At 32.7% G+C, this 26,010-nt stretch overlaps 1 protein-coding gene and 2 non-coding genes across 6 annotated transcripts in view; 2 read left to right on the top strand and 1 right to left on the bottom strand.

The window, feature by feature from the left end:
- Syt7 (Synaptotagmin 7) overlaps nucleotides 1-26,010 on the top strand; it is a 69,671-nt gene that overhangs the window by 4,741 nt on the left and 38,920 nt on the right. The window contains exons 2-4 of one of the 4 annotated variants that reach the window (XM_070647156.1): nucleotides 11,030-11,054; nucleotides 12,463-12,798; nucleotides 13,483-13,792. In XM_070647156.1, the coding sequence (XP_070503257.1) occupies nucleotides 12,795-12,798; nucleotides 13,483-13,792 (314 nt within the window). In that variant the 5' untranslated portion in view covers nucleotides 11,030-11,054; nucleotides 12,463-12,794. Of the gene's footprint in view, nucleotides 1-11,029; nucleotides 11,091-12,462; nucleotides 12,799-13,482; nucleotides 13,793-14,361; nucleotides 14,465-26,010 lie in introns of those variants that run through there. The other 3 variants (XM_070647166.1, XM_070647175.1, XM_070647183.1) reach the window with 3 other exon arrangements.
- Nucleotides 2,966-3,047, bottom strand: TRNAS-UGA (transfer RNA serine (anticodon UGA)). The gene has a single exon. It is a non-coding gene; the product is annotated as a tRNA-Ser (tRNA).
- On the top strand, nucleotides 3,228-3,309 carry TRNAS-UGA (transfer RNA serine (anticodon UGA)). Its single transcript has one exon. It is a non-coding gene; the product is annotated as a tRNA-Ser (tRNA).

Below are 26,010 nucleotides of genomic sequence, written 5' to 3'. Positions count from 1 at the left end.
AGGGTTTTGGTTGTTCATTTTTTAATGAAGACATTTCGAGTAGCTGTTGTATTACGTTGTGAATGTGCATAAAATGTGATGGAGTTAATAAAAAATTACGACGAATTAAAAGTGAAAGATGGAATTTGGTGACCTTTTTGAGATTTTATTCTACTTCATCACTCACTTTCATCATCTCCATAACCTTGATAACTTATGGGTAGTCAATTAAATTCCTATTCAATTCCAACATACTTATATATTTACTATCTCCACCTAAATAATTTCATCCTCACATATTTCACATATCACATACAAGTATCACACTATAAAGGAACGTTCTCGTTTTCAACATTTTCACGAATCTCCTCAAGAATTGTTCAGCTGAATCTGCAGATGACACGAGTCACGTAATCTCTTTCACATAACAAGCCAACAAAAGAGTAGTATGACTTAGTATGTGTGTAACTCAAATTGAAGATTTTCATTTAATTTCAACGAAAGCAGCACGATTCTGTATTATATTTTTCAATATATTTTCAAACTATTTGCGATTGTGCTTGAGCCATTAAAATTGACGACAATTTCTGTATTGAATGAGGGGAGGAAGGAAGGGAGAAAAACATGTCCATAGAGATAGACACGAGAGACTGATTACTACCAATTCATCAACATGAATGGCGTCGGGGAAAAGAAAAGCAGACGCGCATTGAGATGGATCTTATTTATGATAATGGATGGAAAGTTTCAAAATGAAAATTAAAAAATTGTATAAGTACGGAGCGTATTTTTTGATTTTTAAAGATTTAAACCTCAAAATTCCGTATTCTAACTTTAAAATATATCCCAGTACACAAAAAAATCAGTATGAAAATCGACATCGAACCGCTTGAGGCGCTCACTTACTCTCTAATGTATTCAGCTAGACTAATTTCGCAGAAAATTCTCAACTGTAGCCGTATTGATGTTTCCTCACTGTATGTCAATTCTTTGAAAGCGAAAGATAGAAAAATGACATGGAACGCCCTGCAGGTTGCTTGATGTGCTTCTTCTTCCATTCTAGTTTATACTGCTTCAATTTCATAGTAGATGAGTGAATGTAGAGATGATGAGACTAATGATATTCATCGTATCGTGTGTATGGATGTGTATTATCACAGAATATCAAGAATAATGAAGATAGGAAACTAGATTTGAAGGTCCACTGAGTTTGAAGAAGTCATAATCGTCATGTAGTGTCGAATTGTCTCTCACAACTTCCCATGACAAACCATATACTTCAAACTTAACTTTGAACTTACAAACCATGCCTCTTAAGACATAGAAACATGCAAGGCGTAGATACAAGAAAATATGGCAAATATCCGATAAAATTTTAATCAAAAAAGCGCGTTTACTGAATTATGCACACGAAAAGTGAACGTCGGAGAAAATAATAGCACATTGCCGGATTATTTTGATAATTTAGTGGCATGCAAGCGAACAGATGCGAGGAATGTTGATAATAAAGTTGTTGTTGGAGGCAATAAGGAGGAGGAGGATGGGAAGTATTTGAGGACTACATGAGTATATCAGAGCACTTTTGGATTAAAAAATAAGTGTTCATCATGTGAAACGATCTGCTCATTCATTGTTGTATGAGAATTTATACTGTGTAAGATGCATTGGAATTTTTGAAGATGCTGCTTTAGTTTTTATTTGCTTGTAAAAAGTTTAAAGATGAGCAAGAAGATTGAATGAAAATTTTATGTAATATGATTGTGATTTGGATGAGAATTAAGAGAAGTTTGGAAAATAACCTCAAACATTCACTAAATTATTTTTAAATAGTAACTCATACTCCTCATTAAGGCTCAATAAAACGAAAAATCGATAATTGCTAGCATTCATTGCAAGTCATTAGAAACTAATCAGTATAATTATCGCTTTAATGCCAGCATTTAGTTTTAAATGAAAAGAGCTTCTGAAATTGATGATAAGTAAGGGAAAAAAGGAATCGCATTCTGACCTTATTTTACATCATAATTTATGGATCTCAAGTCTAATGTATACAAAAAAATGACCGAAATTTTTCATGTTTTTTATAAAAAATGGTTGGGGTTTTGGAAGTAAAACCTGTACCGCAACATTGAATCATATTTTCATTTCCAATTATATTCCCTTCACTCCTCTCTTGCTTAATATGCTACTCTTTATTTCATGATGGCCATAAAAAAAGGAAATCTAGGAATAATTGAGATATAAATAAGTATGGAATGTATTTGTGTGGAATCAGCATTAAATAAGTGCCAGAACTTAAACTGTTACAAGCCAGAGTTGAGACTGATTTTATGAGTAAAGTTTCTTGAACTTTTTTGTTAGCTTAAAACTTCTTCTACTTTAATTTCCATATTAATCATGTCTGTTGCTCTAGATCTTCAAAACATCAACAACATCAATCACGATCGATTAAATTTTCTATTTATACTTTAATACCTGCTGTATTTAAATTCAATAAAGATATCAACTTCACACAACTAAGTCGTATCATTTCACAAAACGACACAAAGGAAATTCATCCATTGACCATGCAATGGAACAAATGGAATGTAAAGAAGCAAACAATAACAAACACGAGAAAATTCTATGCTAAAATAAAAAGAAGTCAGTTGAAGGCTACCGAAAAAAAAGGTATGAAATAGAAAAAAAAATTGTTGGGTATGGGCACACAAAAAAGGTAAATCAAGACAGTTACAGAAAAGTTTTTCTTTTTGCGATGATGTTGGCGGAGACGAAGGTCATGTAAAAGGAAAATTTAGAGTAATGGGATTTTCTGGGATGTTGAAAAATGGACGAAAGGGCAAGGGGTAGCAGCTATGATGGATGAGATGGGGTGTTGATTGTGGCTTCTTAAGTAAATTTCAGAAAATAACCTCAAAATTAGTATTACCTTCTTTAATTTCAGATCCTAACTAAGAAAGGTTCATCGAACAAAAAAAAAAAAGCCCGCAGTCGGTAGGACTCGAACCTACGCTCCCAAAGGGAATCTGATTTCAAGTCAGACGCCTTAACCACTCGGCCACGACTGCTTTTGCTTATATATTTATTATCAATCTTTTATCTAAATTTGCACTAAAAACTTCAATATATTGTCCATATTAGAACAAAGTAAGTCAGCAATACAATGAAATAGAGTCATGAAATAATCATAAAATATGAATATTAGAAATTTAAATACTGATAAGGAAATACACAAGCGATGTCATCAAGCAGTCGTGGCCGAGTGGTTAAGGCGTTTGACTTGAAATCAAATTCCCTCTGGGAGCGTAGGTTCGAATCCTACCGGCTGCGGTAAATAACTTTTTGACATTTTTTTTGAGGTTAGAATATGTTTTTAAAATATTATTTTGAGACTAGACTTCAATTTTTGAGATTAAATTCTGATTCTCATTTTTTTCAAATTGTCTATTTTTAGACTCAGATGTCGTCACACTCTAAGCTCCTTAACAATTCTTATTTTGAGTTCCAAACTTTTCTCATAAAAATATACATTTTTCTTTGTTAATTCAATTTCAAATCTTTTTCCATCAATGTGCTTTTCTTGAGCTGAATAAAATATCTTACATATTTCCCATCATGAGATTCCGTTCGCGAGTGAGAGCATCGCGTATAAAAAAGATCAAAAGAAATATTTTTCTTATCATTTTCTGCTTTGATGTCGTCATCGCGACATGCTTAGTACGCCTTGGAGCTAAATCAATTCATTTTTTTATTTATTTTCATGGAGGATGGCTCAGTATACAGGGTGAACTTTTATGGATAGACGTGTCTGTAACGCATATTTTTGAGTTCTAAGATACCTCATATCTAATCCTAACATGGTTCATAACCTCAAAATTCAAATTTTAGCTTCAAAAGTTGAGTTCTTGACCAAAAAATTCCAAATAACAGCCTCAAAATCTGAACTCTAACCTCAATCATCCAATCTTCAAAGCCTCCGGCGTCTCTTCATTCTATTATCTTATCCCATCTCCAAAACACAACAAAAAGTGAGCGAGAAAAGAATAAGATGAAAAAAATTCCGATAACATCATTACTGCTCACTTCAAATGTGATGTCGAAACCAATCATTGATATATCGAAGAACATTAAAGTGATATGAAGTGGCTGAGAATGTCATATGTTCCGCTTCTTCAGATGAAGTGGATTCTTTAAGGTGTTGAAAAATGAGGCGAGGCGGAATGTCTTTGAGGGTTATTAAATGTGCCTGTGTTGACTTTTTTGTGATTCAGAATTTTTGAATGATATATGATAATATTCGCGGATTTATTAAGAGTTTTTGAACTTAAGACAGACATGTGCTGTATTTTAATTTAAATGAATGACATCCACTATCAATAAAATGACAAAAATGCAGCAAAAGTTCAGTCACACCTACTGCAGCGTGGAAGTATCTAAAAAGTTCATATTGATCCATCAAGCATCCCCATTAGGGAAATTAAAAGTTTCCAAAACTTTTGATTCTTTTTGTTCACTTTCCCATGAATGATTACGTATCCATTTTCTATTTCATTGTCTTGATTAGCAGCAACAGTAAGCATCACGCGCTTCCCCATCTCATCTTGAAAAGGAAAATAAAAAGTTTTAATTTAATTTCTTCCTACATTTTATCCTCAATTCTAGTTTATTTTTTTTGGGGGTCAATTAAAGGATAATGTTCAAGGTCAAAGTTGCTTCCCCATTCCCCAAGTCTATTATCGTCTATCTTTCATCCATTTCTGTACGTATGTGTGTTTGTGTTTGCAAAAAAAAAGTTTTAATGAAGTTTCTTCTTCCTGGTTTTTTTGCCATTTCTCTTCCTATCAGCTTCTCGTTTACTGAGTTCAGCAAAAAGTGCTTTTAATATAATGAAAATTGTCTTACCTAGGAATTGAGATGGGATGAGATGGTGAAGGGAGGGTGAAATTGTGACAGAGGATGAGTAGTGCAGGAGTTCGAGACATTCTGTTTAAAATTCGATACCAAGAGTCAAAATTGTCACAGATCAGGCACAAAGTGTCCAAAACGACTTAAATGGAGATTCCCTGATAAATTATTCATATTTCCAAATTGTGACTTTTGAGGTATTTCTCTTTATCATCTCTTCCTATTTACTCCGTACTACAACATGTGAATGTAGGCGGAAAAGGTTCGACTGAATAAAGAAATTTAATTAACAAATTTTCTGTCCCCAAATGACATTTCGGTCAGGTAAAATTGAAGCATGAATAAGGAAATGAGAAAATGATCCCTAAAATTCCATTTAGTAATGCATAAAATATTCAACGAAATCGAAAATTCTGGCAAAATGACTGAATAAGGTTAAATTTTTCAACTGAACTATAACTCAATGCAAAATTGCAAATTACATCTTTGGATATTCCATAATAAGCAGTCATTGAATTGGAAAAAAAAAATTCATCATTCTCTCGGCCAATTCATTGCAGACCATAATTTGTATAATTTGGTATAATAAATGTAGAGAAATATATTCAAATGTCTGTCGACGCATCAAAAGAACTTGTCATTTCATCGTCATTCTTATCATAGCTTCACCATCCGTGTACAACCATATGTATGGAAATTTTCCATCTCTTTTGTTTGTTTTTATAGCGCGTACCATCGGATATGAGAATTTTTTTGTTTTTATACTGTATATATACAGATTCATGAAAATTTCAGAATTCCTGACTGATTAATTTGCAATCCGACTGGAAAACCAGTTTATGAGAAAAAATTCGATCAGGAAAATATCCCAAAAATCCAAACCTCCTCAAGACAACCGCGCTCATCCAACAACTTTCCATCCAAATACATTTCCATACTCATGGGCTATCATAAAGTACACAATTTCCACATATCTTGTAAACAGTATACACAGTGTCAACTCTTCTGTTTGAATTAAAATCGATATGGGAATTGGAACTAAAGGGAGGAGCTGATGGGGACACAAAAGACAGTATTGGGAGGTTAAAAAAAGTATTAAAATCGATGAAACAAATTACCAGGAAGTGGAAGGAGTGGAAATGATTGAATAAAAAATTATGAGAATGACATTTTCAATTGTAAAATTGAGAAAGTAAATGTTTTGTAAGTACTAAGTTGACAATAGATGAGTCACGTTTGAATAGTTGGAAGTTTATTTTTCTGGGTCATGCGAAGGTGGAGAGGGATGGGAATGTTGTGATTGTGTGGTGGGAGTTTCTTGTTTGGAGCTTTTGGAGTTGGAATTTAACGCTCAGCATTACTGCAGACCATGTTGTCATCAAATTGTATACTAAGTACCATTTCATTCGTTCAGCACCGATTTGAACCACAAAATCAGAGAATTTTTGGAACTATGAACTAAATTTTTATACCCTATATGGCTATGTGACCTTGTCATCAGAAAAATACATAAATCTATGAATACCAAATTAATTCAAAAACACATCACAAAATATCAAGCATAAATAACTCAAATGCAAACATTTTCATCATCCAAATGCAAATTTCACCATGCAAACCTCTCCCAAAAAAAAAGTATAATAGAAAATGAATTATTGAATAACAGTTTTGAATTTTGTCATATATATTTTTTTTAAATGCGAATCATGAATAATTTTAGCATTCAATTCGTCATAAATATATTCATGAAAATATAAAAAAAAAACTTAATTTTTTTTATGTAAGTGCAATAAATTTTTTTATTACCGGAAAAGAATGGAAGAGTGCTTTGTAGCAGACACAGACACAAGGAATACATTTGTTGCACATTTTTAATGCATTTGTCTGTAAAATGTTATTGTAGAGACAACTTTACATGGTATGGGGTTGTGGTTTGGATGTTTGTTGAATTTTTGATGTAAATTTGAGGTTGTAACTCGATAGGGGAGGATCGAAATAGATATTGAGGTTGGGTATGGATGAATTATTGATAATGTTGACTATGGTCGCACGCTGGTCTACACAACTGACCTTGGAGTCAGGAGTTTATGTTTTTTTTTTTTTAAATTTCATATTAAACTTCTCAAAAATGCGCCTTACATACAAAAAATCTAAAACGGACTTTCTTACTTGAAATTTTTTCAGTCCCGTTTTTAGTCGCAATATGCAAATGGCAACATTTTGTGCAATATGATAAATTGTACATAATTTTTTGTATTTTATCATCTATTTGGTAGCGTGCGACATGATTTAAATAGCTGAAATTTCGTAAACAAAAATTGCATTGTTGGATGTTGTTAGATATCGGAGGTATTTTCATTGGGAAATTTACCTCTAAGTTTTTAGTCCAAAATGTCTGTAAATCGTGTAAATCGTACGAATTTTGACCAAATATCAAGCTAATTATACCATAAAATTTATTAGACCTCAACATAGCTATAAGCGTCATCAAAAAATTAATTTTCATCTCACACAGAACAAGTCTCACTCTTTCAAATAGCACGTCCACATCTCCCCCAACCCCGTTTTCTTTTCGGCATTAGCATCATCATCATGATCAGCAGTCAGCGAGCGAGCAAGCTCATAAATAAAACATTTCGTGTCCTCATCACACACGACACACGTAAGAGTGTCTGTATATGTACTATGTACTCTTTGTTGTATCTATTGTTGCCAGGTCCCCCTCTTTGCTCATTTCCTCTTATTTCTTCTAGCTATGATAAATGAGAGTACATTTGTGATTCTTATCATGCTACTGATATGAATAATTTGCTTAGAAGCACTTTTCTATCTTCAATGCCTGTGGAATAATGGATGGGTGCACGTAGGAGCTAACGAAGGCAGAGGTGTGAATTCGGTGGGATTGGGGGAGGGTTAAGGGGACTCAGAGAAGGTTTTTGAAGCCAATATGTGGTTCAATGAGACTACACATGGGCTTATGATCCTAACTATAGCCCTGCCAACCATCTCCTATAATCCCACTCAAACACTCTCATTCACGCCAACATATAAGTTTCAATTTTATCTCCATCTCATCCTTAACAGTCTTTACTTTTACACAAACACATTACTTGACAACCCTTAAGTACCGTAAATTCAACATCTTACAAGAATCGACGGACCATTTTACACCTACACGCAGACAGAAAAGCTTCTTATGACTCTTTATTTTGCTCTTGTTCGAATGCTACGACAAATCATTTAGTCTTAACTAAATTGCGATTTCCTCACACTGATTGTCGCGAGTAGAACAGAAAATATGAGAGTGGAAAAAAATAAAGTAAGTTAGAAATAATGGATTGTGATTGAAATCTTCCCTTGTGATGATTGTTTCTAACAATTGTGCCCAAATATTTGAAAAATTTCACACAAAATCCCCACAATGCGTACAATCACAAACCTTACAACTCATTTCCCATCCTACTTCTTCTACCTAATTTTCTCAGCTCATAAGAGAATTTTTCCGTTAATGAGTACGAGCAGTAAATAGCAAATATTTTTTTTTTCTGCTGAGCACACGAAAAAAAATACAGGAAATTTTAATTTGTTCCGCGAATGTAAATTGCTCGGCATTATGTAAAAAAAAGTATGAGTAATTGAGACTTTCTTTCGCTTTCGATTCTCTCACGGGTTGTTGTGTTCTTGCAGCTTTAGAGGTTTGAATTTTATGTGAGGCACATGGCATGTTGGGATTTATGGAAAAGAGGCATTGTGGTTTTGGTGGTGTATCTTTTATGTTATTGAGGTATAAATGGGGTGTGGATAGGCATTGAATTGAAAAATTATTAGAGGATCTTTAAAAATTTAGCCGTTAAAAACTTTTTTGAATTTATTTACTTAGAAGGTCCAGAACTCAGCATCTTACTATATCATCTATAATCCGGCATGCAATACACATCACACAAAAAAATAAGAAGTGTAAAAGGTTAAATTTGAAATTTAAATTCAAAACCTTTCCTGCTATTTGCCTTTTTTTCTTCAGCAACAATTCCAATACGGATGATTGTTTCGTATGTGGGTGGAAAATTGATTACTAGTTAAAATATTATATCCCTCAACAGGAAACACCGAGTGGGAATGAGAAGAGGAACCAGAAAAAAGGGTAAAAGTCAAGAAGAGTAAAAACTTCCATTTTCCAGTAAATGAAATTGGAAAATTGTTTGAGGTTTTATAGATTCTTGTGAAGAGTTTAATTGGATAATTGAGTAATTTATTGAAATTTTGAGTAGCTATGCCTCATAAGTTGTACTCTTTATGACAAAGCTCTCTAAATACCAGCCAAACTGCATTTCCATTTTACAACACAAACATAACCCAAAACAACCACAAAATAAGAAGCAAATGAATTTTACTAATAAAAACTTTCAAAACATCCTCAAAGAGCAGCTCCCATGACACAACACGTACGCGACAGCGAACACAAAAAAAAGTTTCATTTTTGTCACAATAATAATTAAATTCATAACACCGAACCCTCAAAAAAAAAAAACATATTTTATGGATCGTAACCCTTTCCGTCCCTTTTATGACGTTTGAGACTTTGTAGCTTGCCTTAAAAAAATCACAAAAACAAAATTTCAATCCAATTTGGCCATTTTGTTGCGTTCCAAGTTCTCATGTGTATACTGTTGTCCCTTAGATCATCCATCAAGTGACTGTCCATTAATCATAAAAGGATTTTTTACTCGTGTCTTTTTTTTCAACTACTTACACTGTTATTTGTGTCTATTTTGATAATCGACCACCAGATGAATGTCATTTTGTGTCAAGATAATAGATGAGAATGGATATTTCGTATTCATTATGGATTATGATTTTGTTTTCATAATTTTGCATATTCATTTGATGTTGGTTCACTTTCATGCTGTGTACTGCGTGCTGCTAGAGGTAAATTCGAGAATAGACTTCACTGACTCTTCCAAAATATGACGCACAACAAAAAACTTCAGACAATTTTAATCAAATTCTTTCATGTCCTTCACAATTTACCCCAAAATATAGTGCACAACTCAATTTCCTTAATTCATCCATAAATCTTCATCATCACTTCTCCAAAAAAAAAAGTTCTCATATCATCTTCCCATCACATGTCTTCATCACAAGTTGAGCAACGATATTCCCCTGAATATTTATATGTTCACATTCACTCAGCAAATTCATTCATTTACCCCTTTTCTCTGTTTTTATTAATGAACATGCTTGCCATGGCTGTTGAGTTCAGCACAAAAATAGTAGCAGTATGAAAAGCTATTTAATAGTCATAATTCTCACAGCTCACTGTGAATTTGTAATGTGAGACTTGTGGATTGGAAAAAAAAGCTGAGAACTGGAATGAGTTCATGAGTTGAAAATGAGGATAATTGATATGTGTGAGTGTGTGTATTGCTGAGGCGACAAACGATGAGAATGAAGATTTAATGGAGATAGTGCGAGTACGGCATAAATATCCGATTATTGTTGTATGACATTACGACTTTCCATCCATGATTCTGTTGCTTTCTCATTCACTAAATTACGATTCGGATATAAATATTCTGAAGTATTAACAAGTGGATTTTGAATAAATTCCAAAAAAAAAATATTTGAAAATATATTCGGAGGTGCCATTTGGAGGAAGGCTGAGAGGATTAAATGGATATGTGAAACTTAATCGCTGTTCGATACATTTTTGGACTTCCGATTGGGATTTAAATAGAGCTGGGTGGATTAATGTGTAAATAAATTAATTGCTAAGTGATATGGCGAAGGATTGGCTGATTTTTGGATGATTTACTAGTAGGGAAGGCTAGATTAATTAAAATCAAATTATTCTTAGTCATAAAGTATTAAACAAATTCATTTTTAACTGATTCAAGTCATGTAACTAAAACATATACCTCAAACCTAAAATAAGCATCTCCACCTAATACCTAAAGTAAATCGAGTACCATTTTATAGCTGATTATCATGTTTTTGTTCCGATTATGTCACGCGACATGCAGCGAGTTCATGACAGAAAAATGACTATCCTTGCCATGTCGATGATCCGCGACATAACAAAATGCCATTTTTTACTATCACTGATCTATTTCTATTATATTAATTTTTTCTATTTTTTTATTTTCAGGTCACACGTGGAGAAGTTTAGTGCGGTAACTGCAATTGAATGTCCCTCGCAAACGTTGTTTGTATGTGTTAGGGGAGAATGTGGAAAAAGTTGCAAGTAGGGAATGGGCTTGAGCGGTGGAAGTCGAGCGCATTTCTGGATGGGTCCGAAATAATCCAGTTCATTCCTAAAATTCAATAAACGTGCGCTATATTCCATAAAGCACATCACAATCTCCATCCCAAACTGACATCCAAACTCATATCCATTATATTTTTAATGTGTGATATCGCAACAGCTCACATTGTTGAGTGTCAATGAATGAATGTTTCTTTTTATGTGCAGCTCTGTGGCAGTTCCGTCCATAAAATATGAAACGAGATGGCACACAAAAAAAAATGTTTGGCTCGATGTGGGTGCACAAAAAAAAATTGAAAATACGAATATAAGATAAATTAAGACGACAGCGGGACGGCTTGGGAGCCAATATTTATGATTGTCGTTCTGTGGTCTTAAATGAAAGTGGAAATTTGAATTTATGAGTGCAGATTCAACAGAATGGTGATAAATTTGATTATAGGACTCAAGAATAGCACGCAATACACCACTTTGTGCCACAGATATTACAAACAGCATCCAGTACCCAGCAACAAGCTTCACAATGACATCAAAAAAATTCATTTTAGCTTTTTAAAGCCATAAAAATTTATTAAAGAATTTTTTGTCATAAAACATTTTTTTCCATCTTTTTTCCGTTATAAAAAATGTCTCGAAATGGCATAAATAATAAAAATTCTTTCTTATTTCTTTTCGCCTTTTGCCTCGTCCTCATTGCTCATTTAACTCAGTGTGACGCGTTGTGGCAATTTGTTATAATTTTTTTATTATTCTATTCCGTTTTTTTCTTTAATTTAAATGGTTTTTTGCTTGGATTTTTTTGGTCATTTTTGGAGGTTTGATTCAGTTTGGATTGTCAGCCATGATGGGATACGAGGGTTTGAGTTAAAAAAGGACTGGAATATTGATATAATTTTGACAGTTTTATTTCAAAAAATGCGCTATTTGAACAGTTTTATCGTGTCTTTTCTACTTGCAACTTTTTCTTCACACTCTTTACATAAGAAGATCCCAAACAGTAGTCTGAAATGGAAAAAGATTGAAAAATAATGTCGAGTGTAATTTAAATTTGATGTTTGCATCTCACTTTTTCAATGTGCTGCCTGCTTTTACGGCAGTGCTCTTCTGAATTCAAATTCATTTCAATCGGATTTTAGAGGAAATTTTGTGTATTTTTGTGAGATAATCCGAGTGAAAAAAAAAATTTTTTTTTGACGACTCCGAGCAATCCATGAGATTTTAAAACTTTTCTTAGTTTTCTTAAATCTCATTTACTGCTCGGGTCCAAAAAAATAATATTTTTTTATTGTTCATACATTTATTTTTCCATACGACAGCTTAGCTGATTATTGCATAACAAATAAGTGAGTGAATAAATAAGTCCTTTTTTATTCTGTACGATAAAAGCTTAAAATAAGCAAGAATATTAAGGAAAAACGTACATGAAAGAATCTCGTCGAGCATAAACAGAAAAATCATAAAAAAAAAATTTATCAACATGAAAAATTTCTTTGTTGTTGTTGCTTTTGTTGGCAAAACAACCTGAGACATAATAAAAATTACGACATAACGAAAGAGTTTTGAGAAGTAAAAATTCAATTCTCGTTGACTCATCGTCATTTTATCAGTATTCTACACATAAACACATCTCAAGGACACTGTTGGCAAAATGGGTGAGTATTAATCAGAATTATTTGGTGTAACATTAACTGAACTTATCCTTGAGTCATTTGACTGACATTGTCCTTGGTTAACTTAACTGAACTTATCCTTCATTGACTTGACTGAAATAATACTTGAATCACCTGACTTAACCAAACCATATTTGACATAAATAACCTCATCCCTCTGTTCAACTCAACATATCCTCAGGCAGTCATCCTACGTTATTCAACTGAACCTTTTAAAACCATCAATTTCCCCACGATTCTTACACTTTTTGCTTCACATTCAACATGAAAACAATTGAAGCATGTTGCAGTCATGTTGAACAACCTTCATAGCTTATAGGAAAATTCTTACATGCATACTCTTGTCTCATCGTGCAATTTTCATGTTTCATCACCCTCCAAACAGGTATTTTCCATTTAAAAAAATTAAAAAAACATGGAAAAAAAGTTTGCGCTGAATAAATTTTGTTGTGTACGAAAAATTCGATGAAATTAAAAAGTTTACCAATTAACACATTCATATGAGACATTAAGTGGATGGAAGTAGGTGATGATGATGGTTTACGGAAGTTTGATTTGGGAAATTCTGTGTAATTACATTTACTGACTAACTGAACCTATCCTTTTGACTGAAAAGTGAACTTATCCCCATGTCAACAAACTAATCTTATCCCATATATATTTCAGAACTAGGACATTTAATCCTACTCGGTGTCCTCATCACACTCGGCATCATCAGCGTCGTTCTCATTCTCATGGCAGCTGCTTACTTCTGGTGGCGTCACAAGCGTTCACAATTGGAATTTGTTGAGCCACCAGATGACAATGAAACAAGCAGTGCAAGCATCAAATTCCAACAATTACTTGAAACTCAACAACAAGAGCAACTGCTTGAGGAACAAAAGAAGCAGCAACAGCAACAGCAACCACAGAATCAAACAAACAAAATAAATACAAAATTAAATGGATTTTTGAACTTAAAGACACCATTAATTGGGTGAGTTGACTGCTTGCCATTTCTCAATGTCGTCACATTTTTTCTAAATTTGTGGATTGTTTTTGATTTTCTTGCATAAAATTCAATTTTTGTGCAATGTTGTTGTGCATTTATATAAACATTTATTTTATTTTTTGATATTTTGATATAAAAATTTGATTTTTTTTCTTCAAATTTTGATGAATTTTTAAACTTTCACGCGGATAGTGGAAGTGATTTTTTTGGTTTAATTAACTTTTTTGGGTTTAAATTGAAAGCAAAAGAAAACGAAATGTTTTGTTCGAGTTGTGGGTCTTGTAGCAAGCGTGTAGCTTGAGGGTTGGGGGGAATTGCCCTTCTGAACCCCGAGACCTTCAACTCTTGAACTTTTCTGAGTTAATCTTCAACAATTTTTAATGATTTTTTTGTTTAATTCATCTTTATTTTTTTGTCATTTTGACATCAAACTTTATTTCGAAATTTATTCAAAATTCGGAATCATTTTGAAACTTGTTCGAAATATGAAATTTTAATGACACCTTTTGAGGTGTTGTACTGCAAAAAATGATCAGAAAATCGTTATTGGGCCGGTTATCTTGGGATGTGATACTTAAGGTACATTCTTCAGCAGAAGTAGCCAATCTCGATGCCTCGACAACATATTGTATCGAAAAACGATACCACGGCAAACAGGTGGGCTACCACTGTCCTTGGAATCACCCAATATACCCTTTTGTTGTCCATTTCTGATCTATCAACAAAATGTCTTCTAAATCAATCAACGTTACATAAAATAATCTAATAACTGCGTAAATTCGAGCTTATTACGCAACATCCATCAGCTTATGTTCTCTATACGAAAAAATACTTTGAAAACTCACAATCATCATCGTGAGAAAAAGTTGCTTGCTAAAAAAAATATTTTCCACTGTTGATAAAATTGAAAAAAAAAGTTGTTTTGTATACTTGCTAAGTTCCATCATTAAAGCAAGTATATTTGAAATATGAAAAAGTTCAGCCATGCGAATTTCCTCGTTTTTCTTTACTTTTTTTGTTTAAAAAAAAAGGATTTTTACACTCAAATCCATCGGCAGCTGTGAAGAGAGAGAAATAAAAAATCCTCGACTTTGAAGCACAAAAATAAAAGCTTCAGCATCCTTCCTGTTAAAAATAATTTTTCTCACCACATTATAGAAAAATTGAGGCATAATTTCCAACTTTTCCAAATGTTTGTCACCCTAATATAGAAAAATCCTTTTTTGTGAAATCATCGACCGTGGAAAAAGTGTGGCTCGTGTCATAATTCGGTTGTGTTTTTAGGATTTGAGCAATTAGGAGCTTAAAATTACAAGCTCTTTGTAAATAGTAACTAAGCCATTAAATTCACTTTAAAAATCCAAAATTTTAAAAGTCTAACCTAAAAATTCCTAAAGTTTGGAACTCTAACCTTAAAAATGCTTATCCTTATCATCCCTAGAGATAGTAAATCTATTTTATTTACTATTTACTTTATCCTATCAGCGATAAATAAAAGCATCTCTTGTCATTTTTTGTTACATGACGTATCTTATTTTTTCATCCTTGGATATCTTCTGAGGAAGTTGTATTGAATGTTTAAAAAAAGAGGATATTTGAAATGTGCAATGTGGATGAATGAAATGACATTTCTTGATCTGAATAGAAATGGAATGGAATGAAAAATAAAGTTGGATGTGGAATGCTTCCTGTGGATGAGAGACTCGGAGAATATAGCAACTGCATTTTAGTTTCATAAGACGCAGTTGATAAAAATTGTTAAAAAATACTAAAATTTTGATATTCTTTTCGTTAATTTAAAGATTTTTAAATATTTTTGATTTTTAAAAACCGCGGATTGAAATAGTCCGCGGATAATGTAAGAAATCGATGTCACAAAGTAACAGAAGATTCATATTACTTTTTAGTACATAGTGCGCGGCTTATAAAGAAAATGAATAAATTTTTAAAACCCTTTCGACCATCTTACGTCCTTCCTTAACTTACTCTACATTTATATTCGCTTACTTTTCAATTTATTTTTCTCCTATTCAACAATAGAACAGTCATCATGATATCACCATAATGTACTTGCCACTACCACTGCTGTTTTTTTGATTAAGAAAATACTTTCAGACTTTTTCTTTTGCATTTTTCTTATTCTGACAATAGAAAAAATGAGAAAAGGAGTTAAGGATAAAGTTTTAACTTTGACTAGCTTGATATCAAGTTGTGCTAAAAGTTCTTCTGTCAGACTTCTTTCCGTTTTGATTCCTCTTTTGTGTATATGTTTGAAATTCGATATTTCTTTTGTCATTTTTATCTAAAATTGCGATCATTGAGTTCTAGCCATAGGCAACCTCAAGTCCACCATCCATTCTACTAGATTCCAAATTTTTGGTTCCACTACTCCTCAAATCAACTAAAACCACACCTTTTTCTCAATTAAATTCCAATTTCGCAGCAATTCATCGGAACTAAAACACGATGAACTAAAATTCAAGTCTGTCTACTCTCAATTTGCATGAATTTTTCAGTTCCTCTATTGATATCACCACAAAACTGATATATCAGCACACAGAATATGAAAAAAATTGTTCCTTATTTCATTTCGTACATTTATAGTCAGCATAAATGTCATGTTACCGCAACAGCAGCAAAAAAAATGTTCCTTGCATAATCTGCAATTGTGCATTTCCGCATGATACTCATAGTGAGCATTCAGTTCGGGAGGGAATGGGGACATGAAATAAAAAAAATGGCAAAGAAAAAAATGCAAATAAATCGATTTGTGAACTTTTTTTGTGCTTCAAATATTTAAATATGATAATGACCATGATGATTATAATTTTGGAGATCAAGGGGTGTATTGGGGCTAGAACTACTCAAATTGCTACATTCTGTGGTGCCCCCTCTCTCCAAGCAGAGGTCCTTCACTCTTATAGGGGTTGCTTCAAGAGGATCAAGCATTCTCGGTACTAAAGGTAGATTATTCAAAAAAGGTCATGCATTTAAATGTTAAGCGATTCAAACTTTTCACATCCAAAAGGTCAACTCCTGATTACAGCTCAATCTGATGAAAAAATACTGACATAGCAAACTATTACCTCGGTCAATAATTGCATCAAAAGCACAATTTTCCAAAAATAGCTCACAAAAATTTATTCACATCCTCACCTGCTGCAAATCGTTTCATAATCAACTGAGTGGCATAATTTATTATTCAGTTTATATTTCAATATGATGTGATGTAGCCTTTTGTCGTTCTTATTAGTGGATAGAGGTGAAAAAAAAAAGTTTCGAGATTTAAAGTTTTATGAGCTTTTATGGGAACTTTTTTTTCATTTTCCAGCATGAAACGTGTGTTTAATTCATGAATGGCAGCGTGGAGTTATTGAAAAAGTTTTATTGAGTTGGTTGAGGGTGGGAAAAGTGCTGTCGTGGAATGAAGGTGACTGTTCTAGAGTAATAGGGTTTTATAAAGTTAGATGGATGGGAAAATGTTAGTAAGTTGACGTAATGGACAATTTGAGTAAAAAATTGCAAACATCTGCTTCAAAAATAAGATATTCTGCCTCAAAGATGCAAAACTATATTAAATTTCACATCAATTCTCAATCCATACCCAATATCCCGAACTTACTTTCCATTACTATCTCAATAATTCACCAGCATATCACGAACAGCAACTCACTTTCATTTCCGCTTCAAAAATTTTTTTGACTTCCCTTTCATCATGAAAAAAATCAACTTTCTTTCCATTTTCTTCTTTTGTGATTCTATTCATCCTTCATGCTTGAGAGAACATATTGAAAAGCTCATAAGAGCTCATGTCATGTACGATGTATGAACAACATGCAATGCCAATTCACAATTCTCCTTTTTTTTTTCTTTTGTGCTTGCAAATATTTTTCTATCATCAATAATTTCCAATTTCTTTGCTCTGCACAATTTTAAGGGAGGATGGAACAGGCTGAAGGGATCTCGATGTGCTCTTTTGTTGGCACTGATTTCATAATGGTGAATTTATTAGGGTATAAGAGAGTAATTTGTTTGGATTATGTGATCCGAATGGGATAATCTAAACATGATATCTGACTTAAATGCGCTCTTTGCCTTCATCAATGATGCCTTTCAAACTTGTTTAGCTCACACTATTTATTTTCTCAGTTCCCGCTTTATTTTTCTCATCCATATAGTGCATATGAAAAAATAAACGAATTATCAATGAGCTCATAACTCTCAACACTCTCGAGATATCCTTCCTGTTTTCCTCACATTCACTTCCCCAAAAAAATAATAAAAAAATATCCAATCTCTGGAATATTTATTGAATACAGCGTGTGCAGCATTTAATGGCACCAGAGGGAAGTAAGAAGGTGAATGTAAATTAGGAAACAAAAACATGCAAAATAGTTTTGTTTGCAATGAAATTCCTGTTTTTTATGCAGGAAAGCTTTGATCGATTTGAATTTTTATGACGTAATATTGTTTTTATGTATTTTAGCGATGGTGAGTTGATTTATTGGATTGATTTTGGGGGTTTGTTAAGGATTTGGGAGATAATTTATGTCTGCGGTTTCATTGATTATTTTATATGACTGTTCATGACGTTTTAATCCAATTAGCGTGCATCAGGAGCGTAGCTAGGGGTGTTTTGTTGATTTTGAGGGTAGGGGGAGATTCGACTCCCTGAATAAACCAATGCCGTACATCGAAGATGTAAACTTATATTAAATTTTTGCATCAATTCTTCAAAATTCACTTCAAATTTATTACATCAAGATTATTCACTTAGTGCACTCCTCAATACAGCCTTGCACACACATCATCGATACCCTCCGTGCCACTACATTCTCACTAGATGAGAAAAAATACCCTCTTCGTATATTCTTTTTATCACAATTTATATTCAAACGACAGCAAAGAATGAAAAGTTTTTTCTTATCGCATAATAAAACAAGAAGCAGCAAGATGAAGGCAGGCAAATTTCATCTTTTTTTGGGTAATAAAAAATAATGGAAAAATGAACAGAATAAGTCCTTGTTAGAGGCATTGGAACTAAAGTGAAGAGAAGGTAGAGAGGATCTTTTTGGTAAAGTTTGTACTTTATGTGTCTCAATTGGAAATCTAAATTGATGGATTGATTGACTGTACTGTGTGTCAATTGAAGCTCTGAATATTAAATGGAATTTGGTAGACGATGATCGTGATTTGGGTGCATGATGACGATGTTGATGGGGTTTGGAGGAGTTTTTGGGAGAAATGTAAATTTACAATTTTGGGAAGGAATTTTGATTTAATGATGTGAAGCTTTGTATCTTTGAAACAGTCCTTAGCATCCTAGAGACAGAGCTTTGCATCCTTGAACCAAAAAATCTAATTTCAAGGAACAGTAAAAATATTAGCAATTAACCTACTTTATTCACTATAAAAATGTCTGTGACATAAAGACGACGCATAAAGTCAAGACAAAAAACATCAGAACATCCATATTCTCCCTCTAACCTATTTCTAAACATACATGAAAGTTTCTAAATAAAAATACGAAGAAGAAGCAAATAAATTTTTTATGCATCGACAAAGCGGATCATGTCTCATGTCTAATAGATAATTTAAGAAGCTTTTCTTCTCCTTCCAATAATTTTATTTTTTTGCTGTCGTTTGTTGCTCAAAATGTATGTCGCGTTTTTTACTTTGAAATTTATTTTCTTCTTCTTTCCGTTTTTTTGTTCTTTTGAACATTTTCTTGTGTGTTTTTTATGGAACCTTTTAGGAATTCTAATTGCGTGTCGGTTCGATTTTGAACATATTAGGTATTGCACATTTGAAGCAGAACCTCGCAAATCTTCACTTCTTCCCGACAGTTCTCTATTTCATCACAAATCTCATCAATCCTTTTCTAAACTTAACAACCAAAATCTCATTAAAACATTTCATTCAAATTATCATCAAAAATTTGATTATCAAAATGTAATTTCACAGTATGCTCACAAAAGGAACATCGCACGTGTAAAGCTCTTTGAATAAATTGTCAATATTTACAAGAACTTCACTTCACTTCAATGTTCATTTTCTTCAATTTAATATGAAATGAAATGAAATTTCACGCGAAAATTTTCTGTTTTCATCTCGTCTGAGTGATTTTGCGTGGGTTCAATAACTTTATTGAGTATATTTACTTAACATTCGTAGAAATTCAAACGACTTTCGAATGAGTAGATTTTAGCTTAATTGAACAGTTTACGTAAGTTGTTGATAGAAGTAGTCAATAGAATTGAAGGTTAAGAATACTAGATGGGATAGTGTAGAAGACTGCTTTGAGCTGAAGTAAACATGAAGCTTGAAGTTCAGAGTACAATCACACAGGAATAACTGACACAACTAGCTCTGTCACTATCATGACCTAAATTCATTATGTATATCAAATTAACAATATTTTCTACTCCACAGCTCGTCGTTACTTGTCAGTAATTTTAATTTAATTCTTATTATTGTTATTTTCACCTCATTTAATGATAGGACATGAGAAGCTCATTAATTGGAACTGTAAAAAGTGAAAGAGCCAAGAATGTCACGTTTGAGACCGATTTTCATTATAATATTAATTACATTTTGCGTACTTTGTTTCTTGTTGCTATTCAACCTGGTTTAATGTTTCACTGAACTAAGTATGTGCGTATGAAGTGGAAAAAATGATAATGACAAAAATGTGTTCGAAGCACGTGTGACTTCCGGTTTTGATGTTTGTTTGGATGACTTGGGAATTAAAGACATTATGTGGGTGTGGATGTGATGTTGATGTAGTCAATTCTGCTGTATAAGTTGACATAAGAATCTAAAGTGATTCAAAAACGTGCTGTATTTAGTCAACTCCGATTATTTCCTTACTTGTATTACCAAAAGTCAAAAACTCAAAAATACGTGAACAAAAGTTTACATCATTAAAGAGCCTTAAATACACCTGGGATAAATCTGATTTCCAAAACTTGAAAAGCAAAAATAGAAAGTCCCCGAAAATATGAAAACTTTTTATTTTTAGATCAGAATTTAAGAAGATTTGCTCGTCAGGCACCGCCATTACGTTGATCGCCATTGACAACATCTTGTCAGTTCCAAAAAATTTTCACGTGCTCAGTTTTTTTCATTCTCATCCTCTGAAGTCATAAAAAAGTCTGTTACATGTTTGACGTCACACGAGCATTTTTCATTTCCTTCGTTCTTTATTTGTGTTGTATCGTGGATATAAAACAACAGATGGAAGTGAATGAAGGAAGAGAAATTGCAGCCTAAAAGAGCTTTTTACAAATTGTATCATTTGACCTTCAACTTTTTTATTTTCTTCATGCATTTTTCATATTTATGTGACATAAAAGCGGAGTGCTTTCCATTGCAACTTTGATGCAGCTTCTGATTTTGCTGAAAGCGGAGTGAGATTTTAAAACGAAACCTTAAATTTTGTTAGCATAATCTCAGAATTCTTTATCATAATCTCTAAATTTATCAATATAACCCCTTAGCTCGTCATAATAAGCTTAAATTTTAGGAACATATCTGCAGTATAACCTCAAAAACTCTGTTGCACAACCTCAAAAATTCATACCTAACATCGCCATTAGCAGGCTATTCACTATGTCAGTACACAAATGTCAAAAGGGTTAACGAGTGAAGCTTCCAGGATAGTGAAAATACTTTGATGTTGTTTTCATTCTGTTTTGTTAAGTGCATGCTCTTCCGCAGATCATAATGATGCTGATGATGATGATAAAAGGAAGTTAAAAATAGAATATAAATGAAAATAATGAACGGCGATGTAAAAATGAGATGAGATGACCTAAAATGTAAGAGCAATAGGAACTGGAAGTGAATCTTTGATTGATGGACTCTTAAGAGACTGTCTTGAAGTGAACTTATAAACAATTATTTGTCGCTGATGGGTTTTTTGACCTCAAGTTATGGGTGTGTGACCGAATAATGAATTTTGTGCTGAAATTTGAGACTTTTCAAAGCTAAACGTGCTTTAAGACATGCCAATCCTTAAAAATCTATAAAAGAATTTTTAATGAAATTTTCAAATAATTTCAATCCGCACGTGTCACTGGTTTCTTTTTTTTGCATTCACAAAGTATTTCAGATTGAATGTTCCTTCATTGAAATTATCTGTTTCATCTTTGAAAATTGATTTTTCTCGTTCGTTGAACATCCAATGCACGAGTGCCTTTTGTGGATATTGGATGGTAACTTTTTAGGCTTCAATTATTTATTGGTGGATGTAAAGAGAATATTTTAATGATTTCAGCAATATAACCTAGAAAATACAGTAGCATAACCTCAAAAAGTCCAGCAATACAGCCTCAATATTCATCAATTTGAACTACTAACCTCAAATAAATTTCATGATCAAATCTAAAATCTTAATATTCATAAAGCATTATTACTCATAATCCATATCATTGTCAAAAAAATGTACAATATCTAAAGGATCAATAGCCTCATTCATATCTACAAAATCCATTCACAATGAATTTCATTCACAAGGGCAAATTCATAAAAAAAAATTCATCAGACTATAGCAACCGTTCACTTTTTTTGCGTTGTACAAGGAAAGAAAATTCTTAAAAAATCAATCCCTTTTCAGTGCATGCGATATATGAGGAATAAAAAAAATTGTTTCATATATATTTTATCATGTTGATCCACACACGCTAGCTTATCCCTTCAAGTGTGTTTATTTTTATTTATTTCCATCATCGTTCCGAAAATATTTGCATTAAAAATAAGATGAACATGAGAAATGAGATAGAAAAGGAGAAATATAGAAATATGAAGAAGAAAGGACAATGTCTTGTGAGTGAAATAAGTATAAACAATGCTTGAGGTGAAATATTTCATAAGCAACTACTCATACGTGAAGGTTGAGTGATTTTGTTGGGAATTCATAGTAATAAGTAACGCGTAGTTCCTTTATTTTGTGACAAAACTTCATGATTATATACAAAACCTTAAACGTGGAAGCAGAACCTCAAAATCTTGAACCTTACTTCAAATATGTGGACTTAACCTCAAAATCCTAGACATGACTTCAAAAATTAAATTCCAGAAGTTATAAGTTTGTCTCAAAATTCAAGTTCAAAACTCAGACAGTCTCAGTACTTCCTCTACTGACATCAAATACCCATAAGCATATTATTTCCTTTGAATATCACAATATAAATTTCTTGTAGATTTCAATCCCACATCTCAAGACCTTTTTTTCTCTTTTAACTACAGTAGCAATTTCCAGAGAAATTTTCCCTCGTTTCAGGGCCTACAAAAATAGCACAAAAACAATATATTTATTTATGTACTGCCACTAGCCGTTACCTTCACAAAAATGAGACACGTGCTGCTTTTGACGTACAATCTCATCATCAACACAAGCTACCCTTCAAAAAAGCCTTTTTTATTCTGTTTTCTCATCTAAATACCCGGCTTCTACAAGCTCCTATACAAACTTCTTAGTGTGAATGATGTGACATGTTTGCTGTTCTACTTCATGAAATATTTTGCTTTCTTCTTGATGAATAAGGTAGTGATGGAGTCCCTTAGAATACTTTTGGGATGAATTATGATTTTATGATGTACAATCAAGATTCATAACCTCAGAATTGTTCATATAATCTCAAGATGAAGTTCTAACCTTAAAATCTAACAAAACCATCACAAGGACTTCATCAACTAGCTATAGAAGCTAATAGAAGAGGAGCAAGAAAAATTTTCCCATGCAAATATTTAAATTTTTAATGTGTCATTGTCAGTAACTTTTAAATGTTGACGACAACAACAATGACGATAGACGTGTTGTGGATGTGACGGATGAATATTCATTACGATGATGTTGAAGCGTTTTTTTATCGACATTGTCAACACAATGTTGACGAAACGGCGAGAAAAGTAAACAAAAAAGAATTATTAAGGAACGCGTAAAGGTGGCATGAAGAAGGTGTGAAAAAGAGATGATTCAACTATGTCTGGGAGATGTGGGAAGCGTTGAGTAGTAACACAAAATTAAGTTCCAATCCTTAACTCGAATTATAACCACAAATTATATTTAGATCACATCCTCAGAAGTTTATCCTAAAATCTAATCACTTTAACATTGATCCATCCAACACTTAGTCCCACCCACAACCAAAAAAATCTTTACACCAAAAATCAACTCATCACATCCCTGAAGGCATCAATTTTCCTCACTGTAACAAGGAACGATTAAACTTTTTCCATAAAATATATATTTTTTTTCTCTTAGATTCATCGCCCTCTTTAAAATAAATTTTGTTGTTTGCTAAAGTGGAAAAATATCCTCAAGACATAAAAATCGGGGTCATTCAATCCATCATTATTGCATTAGGAAGCACTTGAGTAGCTGATAAAAATGGGCAACCATTTGACCTAAATTTGATTTACGTCTTTTGTTGTTTCTTTTACGTCGATGAAGTTGTCTGTATTTTGAGTATAAGACTCAAAGATTACAGCACCACGTGACTATAAATTAAATTTTCATTCTTAAATGCCAAGTCTCTCATCGATCATCTTCGTCGCAAAAAAAAGAAAAATTCAATTACATCACCCATAAAATTGAACGAAAAAGCATCGCCCGACTTACGACAATGTCATTAGTAATGAGAATTGAAAGCAGCAGATGCTTTATGACGTCTCTTGTACACATTTACAGTCACAAAAAAGAGGAAAGAAAATTATCTAACAAGCTCAACTTGTATGCCATACGACATAAGATTTTGAAATGGAAGTGCAATTCATGCTTTAATAATGACTTATAGTTTGTAGCTTGAGAAATGAAGAAGAACAGAAAAAGAGGAAATTACGTCGCAATTAAATGGAAGAGTTGGATTGCTGTTGTTCTATATTTTAATTGCATGACCTCAATATTCAATTTTCGATGCTGTTTGAACTCGCCACCCCCTTTAAGACCAATCATCAATACATATCTATCAGAATTCTGACAACATAACCTCAAAATCCAATCACCAACCCTGATAAACTGAAAATCTCATCTAAGTGAAGAACAAGCAATGAAAATCATTAATGGAACGAGCAGCACTTGAAGACAAACTTTTTTTTCTTTGTATAATAGATTCTTTTCGATAATTTTCATACTTTTTATAGTCATGAGAATATTTTTTGTTCTGAAAAGTTTAATTAGAAAAGGATGGTTCAACTTTAATTATTTTAAATTTTATTAATAGATCTTAATACATCTTGGAAATGAAATATTGTGAATATAATTGTCGGTTATATGGATTATGGTACGAATGCACATTTTGAGGTTATGCTATTAAATTGGAGATTAAGGTTGCTGAAATTTCAAACAATCGCTCTAATAGATTAAATTATTGATGCTTAATCCTCACATTCTCCAAGTCGTACAGCATTCTGTGCCATTTGATAAAATCACAATAAACTTCTTTAATAATTCATGAAAATGATTTTAGAAATTTCCTGATTTTCCGCTATTTGTGTTCCATTTTAACTTCCTTGCTCCATAATTTCCTATTTTTATTCCCTATTCCATTTTTATAGCTTCTTACTTCCCCCTTTTTGTGATGTCAATTTTTATGTGTCTTATTTTCATTCGATCACTTTTATCAATCTTACATTGGTACCGGAAATGGAAGTATGGGGAGGCATTAATGAAGTTCTAAAGTGAATTCACTCAGACAGCTCCAATTTCGTCTCCATCCAGTCATATCAATATCCCCTCAACCTCCTCAATGTCTTTGCAATATAATTTATTTTAAGCATTTTCACTCTCTTTTGAGAATTCAAAGGAAAGGAAAATTTATAAAGTCATAAAATTTTCATGTCTTTTTTTTGTGCTTTTCGTTCGCACCCTTTCCATCGGAATGTCTTTCATCTCACATCCAAAAATAAATGTTGTAAGCTTTCTGTTGAAATAATATTTTTGTTTAAAATTATGACGGAAAAGTGTAAACAAGAATTTCTTATTTTAGGAATTTTCGAAGATTTTCTTAGGAATTTGGTATGTAGAGTAGACTGATGGGGCTACGATGTTTTGGATATAGAAGCTTAGCAACTGAAATTAAAACTTTTAATTCGTTCAAATATTGTAAATAAATGAGACAACTTTCATGTGTTGATGGCCATGAACACCTCTAGAGGATCAACTCTAGAAGGTCAAAACTTCCATCCATACCAAAAATTAT

This window comes from Chironomus tepperi, unplaced genomic scaffold, assembly GCF_022539635.2.
Source record: "Chironomus tepperi strain 1889 unplaced genomic scaffold, CSIRO-AGI_Ctep_v1 contig_34, whole genome shotgun sequence".
Taxonomy (NCBI): Eukaryota; Metazoa; Arthropoda; class Insecta; order Diptera; family Chironomidae; genus Chironomus; species Chironomus tepperi.
This window is presented reverse-complemented; position numbering and strand designations above follow the sequence as displayed.